The sequence below is a fragment of the Pteropus vampyrus genome, unplaced genomic scaffold (assembly GCF_000151845.1).
Source record: "Pteropus vampyrus isolate Shadow unplaced genomic scaffold, Pvam_2.0 Scaffold4, whole genome shotgun sequence".
Classification (NCBI taxonomy): domain Eukaryota; kingdom Metazoa; phylum Chordata; class Mammalia; order Chiroptera; family Pteropodidae; genus Pteropus; species Pteropus vampyrus.
The window spans coordinates 21,718,151-21,726,206 of NW_011888785.1; the positions used below are offsets into that span (position 1 = coordinate 21,718,151).

General features: G+C 33.0%; 1 protein-coding gene across 1 annotated transcript in view; it reads left to right on the top strand.

Annotated features, from left to right (window-relative positions):
* Positions 1-8,056, top strand: part of SEMA3D (semaphorin 3D) — a 115,013-nt gene that overhangs the window by 94,734 nt on the left and 12,223 nt on the right. Inside the window, exons 14-15 of the mRNA XM_011364373.2 lie at positions 376-533; positions 2,666-2,730. Coding sequence (XP_011362675.1) covers positions 376-533; positions 2,666-2,730 — 223 coding nt within the window. The remainder of the gene's footprint in view (positions 1-375; positions 534-2,665; positions 2,731-8,056) is intronic.

The following is an 8,056-nucleotide window of genomic DNA, read 5'->3' on the forward strand; positions in this document are numbered from 1 at the left end:
GTCAGTGTTGTCTGTAGCATCTGTGCTTGATATAATCTACCAAAGAGTATTTTCAACTATTAAGAAAGAATTTGACATCTTAATTTCTCAATCTAGCAGCTGACTTTTGACCTTCTTAAATTACTACCAAGGTTACTCTAGCTCTATAGAATGCTGTCCATTTTAGTATCAATATCTTCAAACCACCTTCCTGCCAGAGGTAGAAGAGATTGATTGACTTATCTTACTCTTCGTTTTGTGTCTGAACAAATGTTTATTATGAGCAGGACACCCAAGAAGACAGATTTAAGTCTGTGATGTGGTATTCAAGAAAGGGAAGTTCTTAAGACTAGTTTGAAAGATGCTTCTAACTCATTTCTTTTGCCTGCTTTACAGCAACAATTGTACATTGGTTCCCGAGATGGATTGGTGCAGCTCTCCTTGCACAGATGTGACACTTACGGGAAAGCTTGTGCAGATTGTTGTCTTGCCAGAGACCCCTACTGTGCTTGGGATGGAAATGCATGCTCTCGATACACACCCACTTCAAAAAGGTGAGCTACATAGATTTAATATGAAGACTTTCTTTCTACACAATTGATATTTCACACGAATACCTTGTCTTGTAGTTTAAAATGAAGAGAAAATATTTAGAAAACATGGTCTATTTTAGGAATATTAAAATTAAAATATTATTTTATAGTTTTGCATAAAATTAAATTTTGAAGGAGAATTAAAAAGAATGCTCTGAAATTCTGAAATGTGGAACTTTAAAAAATTCTGATAAATTGTTTATATTCTTTTTCTTCATCAATGTTTAACACCATTAAAAGTTGTTTTTCTTCACTACTTTACCCTTTCTATATTCCTCCCTTCTTCCCTTCTTATGTTTAAATTTGTATGCACTCATTGTTTTGCATATAATGTATGGATATATCTGTTTGTAAAAGTGTGACTTATTTAAGTAGACAGCGCATCCAGAGACTCAGTACAATTTTACTTTTATAGTAATAACTCTAACTTGGCCAGTTTCTACCACTCAGATATAGATAAACATCAGGTTGTGTCCTGCTATTTGTAGTGCTTTGCTTTATGTGCTCTTAACAACACTATTCTGAGTCAATAATGCCAAGTTAAGAATTTATGCTACACACACATGGGCAAAAGTACCACAAAGTTATAGGTTCAGAGATGTTCATTTCAGCACTGTTTTCAATAGCAAAATTAATGGAAACAACCTGACTGCCCATCAATATGACTGATGCTGACTAAGTATATTACGATATAACTATTTTTTTAAATGTGGATTATTGTAACACTACTTCTGAAATATTATTCAAAATATATTTTCCTCTAAGTAAAAAGTCAGCAAATTCCATATAGTATTTTTTTTCAAATCTTTATATCTTTATTAACAAAATAAGATAGCAGGAGAGAATATGTCCGTATCACTACTACCTATGCCCTTTTTTTTTGAAATTTTACCTATTTGTCAAATTGCAAATTTTAGTGATCATAGATTGAATGTATAGTACAACTGCAGATACTGCTTAAAATTAGGAGGCATTTAATATTTCCTGAAATCTCTAAATTAAATACGTGTGAGGATTATTACAAATTGAAAGTAAAGAGTCACCAACATTTCGTTATCATTTTTGGCCAACAATGTACTTATCACAGTGAGTATTTGGGGAATGCTTTTCTTTTCTACAAGCTAAAAATCAAGAATGCTTATTAGTTGATAATGAACCTTCAGTTTGATAAACTGACCCTGTTCCTTAAAAAGTCAAGATAAAAATGTTCTTGACCTGTGTACCTTATACCATCATAATTTTTTTCTTCTTCTATTTCAGGAGACTGTATATCTGATCTTTCAGACGTGCCACTATATTTTTTCTTTACCTAATATAACATCTGTGTGAGCCAAAAATGTGTACGATAGATGAATCGTGTACAGGGTTGTAGTCTGGTCAACACTGCCCCTAAGGAACCCCCTAGATATTGCAGAAGTTTACTGTGACTTCTGTGATCTCTGAAGTGGCAACAAAGATAACCAAAGAAAATAAAAATGTACTATAATTGTGTAATACTTGTTTAACTTAGAAGTAGCCGATTTTTTCTTTTTTTATACAATAATTATTTTCTCTTAAGGAAAATATGTGACAATAATGCACAAACCTTTATTTGTTATTGTTATTATCATCACTACTATCAGAAAACAATGTAAAGTATGTATCAGCATGTAGGAATAACATCTAGCCATTCACATCATATCAAACTTGTACTTCTATTTCAAGTGACAGTATTTAAATTGCCACTTAGTCAAATCTATGTAATACTGAATCTTTGTATGATAAGGTGCTTTGTATTTGTCTGTACTTTCCTACCCACTAACTAAGGCTCTTTTACAACTTATTACTTTCTCAATGACTGACTGAAAAACGAGGGTAGGGATAGTTACCCCATTCTGTTTATTGCCAAAACAGAATTTATCCTATTAGGACTATACTATTACTAGTAGTATTTGAATTAATGTTAGAGTGATAGGAATATTGGCCTGTATTTAAGTGGAGCAGTAAGACTAGCATAGTTCTGCCTCTTCCACTGTTATTAATGTTAGATGTCGATTTTCTGTAATCCAGTTTTCATGCTTGAAGTTCTAAATAGTTTAATCCCTTTTCCATAGACGAGCCAGACGCCAAGATGTTAAATATGGAGACCCAATCACCCAGTGCTGGGATATAGAAGACAGTAAGTATAGGTTTAATATACTTTTCTTCTATATAAAATTTTAAGCCTAGTCTTTGTGTGTCTTTTTATTCTATGACTTAAAGCATCTATTATATAAGAAGATCTCATTTTGTGTAATGCTTATGTTCTGGAAAAGCAGCAGGAGATTTTATAAATCAACACCCTGTCTATGTGCCTAAGTGAATAGTCCTTTGTTATATCGTTATTTGTTTCATATGTCTTTTAAAATTCCTATACTTTTTCTTTCTTACTGCCTAATCCATCCTTGTAAAGTTTCAAAACTGCTATTAGAGATAAAGCAGAATATAGTCCAGAACATATGGACATTTAGAGAAAACTCAAAGAGACCCTCCCAGGAGAGTCTGAGAGAAGTATAGGCACCTATTGGAAAGAAGTTTTAGGTGGCCTATGCATTATTTATATTCACTTATTAATTTAGGTATTCATTCAATCGGTAAATATGTATTAGTGACTTTCATGTGCATATAATTGTCTTGGGTATACTTTGAGAAAGAAACTCCTTAGAGAGCTTACAATTCTTCAGGGGGATGTCATAAAGCACAATTAGTGATGTGGGAGTTTAGCAAAAAGAGAGATCACCAGAGGCTGTTCAGAGAAAATTTTATAAAAATTTGAAAGGCTGTCTGACAAGCATGGGCTGGAGAATAGAGAGCAGGTTCGTTGAGTAAGTGTGAAAGAGAAAAAAAATATCTATAAAATTAGATATTCCAGAACTTTAGTTACTTTCCATTGTCACACTTTGCTGTCAGATAAAAAATATTGACCCACAAGCACGTGCATATACACACAGTTAGAGGAAGAAAAGAAGTGTTTTACCTTCCTCACAGTGTTAGTAACTATCCAGTGTTGAATAAACAACCAAAATTTTGTAGTCTATAACTGTTGGTCTAGCAGCATTTTCATAATTTAAAAACAAAACAATTATTTATAATTCATAATTTAATTCTTTTGAAAAAATAACCTCTGATCTAGAATCATTTTGACTGCTCATTTCAATGTGTAGATGACTTTCTGTCATGTCTAGTGTTTTATCTGGCAATCATCACTGTGTGCTATGTGTACAGTTTCCACATGTGCATAAGAGATTTACCAGGAACTGTTGTAGGTATTGAAGATATATCAATGAGCAACAAAAATACCCAACTGTTGCATTAATGGAACTTATATTCAGGAGACAGAACAGGAAATAAACATAAATACAAGTAAAATATATACTATGTCACATAAATGTTACGGAGATATAAAACATAGTTACTGCCTAAGGTACTCACAACCATTGTGTTCGCTTTACCGTATCCCACTCTTGCTGTAACCTATTGCACACAGGCTTTTCTAATTATCACCATCACTTTACCCAATCCATTTTTTGTCCAAGTTACCAGCAATTTCCACCTTGCCAATTTTCAATTCCCAATTTTACTTGCTCTTTAACTCGTTCCTCCTTGGAACACTTTCTTTTCTTGACTTACATGCAGTGATGTTGTGGAGCCAGTTCTTATGGCCCAATGAGAGCTGATGGTTAATTATTTAGGAATTTTGTGGTTTTGTTTTAAACCATTGGTAAGTAGAATTAGCTGTGGTGGGTGTTTTTACACCAGGAAAATCAGCAAGCACTACAAATCAAGGACTTTTGTTTTCAGAGATGGTACCCCAGCACACTTATGCTTCATGGTACCGTAGCCTTCCAGTTTTCCTCTTACCTTGCAGGTTGCTCCTTCTGAGTGTCATTAACTCTCTTTTTAATCTTACCATCTAAATATCTAATTTCTGCCTGTTTTCTCTCTAATGCCATCAATTTCAATACTATCAGACTCCCAAATTTATAGTCTAATTCTGAACTCTCTTGTGTGCAAGACTTATATGCTTATATGCCTACTCAAGAACTTCTCTTAGATGCCCACTAAGCATCTCAGATTATATCTGAGAAAGAATCCTTGTCACCTTCTCCAAAACTTATTTGTTCTGCAGAATTTCCCATATTAATTAATAATAGCTCCATCATTCACCCAATAGCTTAGATCAAAAGGCATCCTGGACCCATCTTTTTATTCTCTTTCTTTCACATCCTATCAGCAACCTCCCATTTGGCTCTGTGGCCACAACTACTTCTCATCACCTCCATAGATGCTAACCTACCCAAATTTCCCATACCTTTTCAGTAGCTGCTAAACTCATTTCCCTGTTTCATGCTTGCCTTCCTGCAGTCCATACCCGACTCAGTAGCCAGAGAAACCTGTCTAAAAACTTTAGTCAGATCATTTTATTCCCCTTCCCAAAATCTTTCACTAGCTTCTTAGAACAGTTAGAAAAAATTCCATAGCCTTTACCATGGCCTACAAGACTGTACCTGATCTGATTTCTAATATATTCTGTGAGCTTCTATCATATCACTGTTGTGCGGTTCTCTCACTGGCTTTCTCTTTTTCAAAACCATCTAATTGGTTCTTGCCTCAGGTTTGCATCTGTTTCCTCTGTACCTGAAGAGCTCTTCTCTTCAGGAGTCCACATAGCTCCATCTTCACATCATTTAATTCTATGCTTAACATTTTAATTTTCAGACCCTCTTCCTGACTATCTTATCTGAAATATCTTTCTCCTCTTTTACCCTTTGTTTCCTAATCTGCTTTATTTTTTATTTATAAATAAAAACAGTGCCAGACATTGTTTTATTTATTTATTTATTTATCTATCTATCTATCTATCTATCTATCTATCTATTTATTTATTTATATATTTAGTTAGTTAGTTAGTTAGTTAGTTAGTTAGTTAGTTATTCACTTGATTACTCTGTCTCCATCACCAGAATGTAAGTTTCTTGAGGGTGGTGAAATTGCCTGTCATAGGCACCAGTATAGCACCAGCACCTAAAGCAATGTCAATATGGAAGGCACACAAGAATGTTTGCATAATGCATGGGTAACAGGAGGGATACTCAGATGGATAGCATTTGAGCTTTGCCATAAGGAGAGAATCAATTTTTACAAAATAGATGAAGTAACAGTAAGTAACATCAGAAAGAACTCAACATAGGTTGGGTTAATCTATGGAGTTTATGTTTACCCTGAAGGTGATAAGGAGCTATTTCATATTTCTAAGAAAAATCATTTTTAAAAATAAAAATGATGGACGCCTATATAAATAACTGATAGAAATAGGAGAAGCCAGAAACAGAGAATCAACTGTGAGAAATAAAGTAGAGATTACGAGGGTATTTACAACCTAAAGCATTTTAAATTTTAAGAAAGAGAAAGGAACAGATTTGAATAATCGTTTGTAGTAAAGAAGAAAGATGACTTGCTTATAATTCACCATAAATATGTATTACACTTTATTTAGTAATCAGGTCTTCAATAATTGGCAAATAGATGTTTCATTTCTTCCTTTTTTCTTTTTTTTGTTTATTACATTGTTATATACTGTGGTACTGCATGATTATTAATGATATAAAATCAGCAATGCATGTAGATAAATTGTATTTAACAATGATAAACACATCTGATATTGCTGAAGTGGCTAATACATGAATTCAATAGCATGCTATCTATTTGTTATAAAGAAATATTCCTGATATATCACTATGAAAAAAATTTCTGACTATAATCTGGAAGTTTGAAATATCTGCAAAATTACTTTACACTTAATGTGGAGATATTTTGCTAACTGTTTTAAAACATTATTATAAATAAAGTCAGCACCTTTAAAATTGATAGTAATAGAATATCATATGTTTGTATCTGTATACTATACATGCATATAAACATACATACATTTAAAACTCAGAAATGAAACAAACATTATTGGAAGCAACAATAAAATATTTCCATCAAACTGATGTAGCGATGATTTTGTGTCAAAAGGTCACTGTTTTTTTAATGATTTGAAAAAGGATTTCATGCAGTTAGCTCATTATTTCATTTACTAACTTGACCAATTCTTTAGTTGAATCAGTCTAATTGAGTTTCTTCTGAGCCTTTGCCTATCACCTAACAATCAACCTGCACCTTCTCTGCTTTTTTTGTGAACTCCCTGTGTTCAGAAAAATGGTATTTGTTACTAAGAAATGACACATGTCTTTCTCTTCCAGATCAGCACTGGTGATCTTTCTGTGCGTTAGGGATTTATTTACTGTGAAAATTGTAGTTATAATCTGTTGAATTGGCAGAGATAGTGAATAGGTTACAGATTTCAAATGGAATCCACACATTTTGAATGTTAGATGATACATAAGCAGATCATAATGGTGTCAGCCTGCTTCACTTAACCAAAGCTGGTAAAACACAAATAAGTTCAAAAGATATTTCTTGAAAAAAAGCTTAACTATTAGATGTACGTGTATTCATGCCATTTGCTGATAATTTTGTGTGCTTAGATTTAGGATTTACTTAGGTCTCTTAAGCCTTACTCTGGTTTATGCCTAAAATGCTAAGTAGGCCCATCTGCAGAATTGAGACATCTGAATATACGATGAAAAAGTGCATGTTTAGGCCAGGCCGAGCAGCCGTCATATTTTATTTGATCAAATTTGAGCTACAGATCTTAGCTCACACATGGGACACAGCCTTTGGCTACTCTGGATGGAATGTATTTCAGATGGTGCAGTTGATTTACGAGAATAAGGTGTCTGAGACACTTCTCCTTTAGAATCCCATTAACTATCTTATAGCAAATGCATGTTGGGCTAATGAATCCCTCTTTGAATAAAAGAGAACATTTTTCTGTAGATAATACAGATAAGATCCTGATTCTGAATATTAGAGCATCCAGTTTATTACCATCATTATAAAATCTCATCAAGTATAGATCACTGTATTTACTTTTCTGACATCAGAACTTCTTAAGATTATATGGTCAACTCTGTGGACCACTTTATGTTAGAATTTCTCTTTAAAGGTAAAGTAAATTGCTCTTCCAGAGCTATCTATAAAATTAGATGTGGTTTATACAAAATTAAAAGGTGTTGAAGCATTAAAATATGTTAATGGTTTATTTAGTTCAGCTCAGACAAAGATACTCAATTTTAGAGTTAGATCTTGTGAATTCTTATTTTATTAAATCAATTGCAAATAGTCAATATTTTGATGAAAGACTGAAAATTGCAATGCAGGAGATAGAGTTTTAAAAATCAATCCATTAGATAATATTTGACTCTTAGGTAACAATATGATAATGTGAATTTCCTTTCTCTTTAATAATGTGTATGAATCTTTCCCCTGTGGCATCTGTTCTAAATCAGTCTATTTTCCCATTGCTTTTAAAATCAGGTCAAGGTTAATCTCTTATTCCATGTTTGCTTTCCAGGCATTAG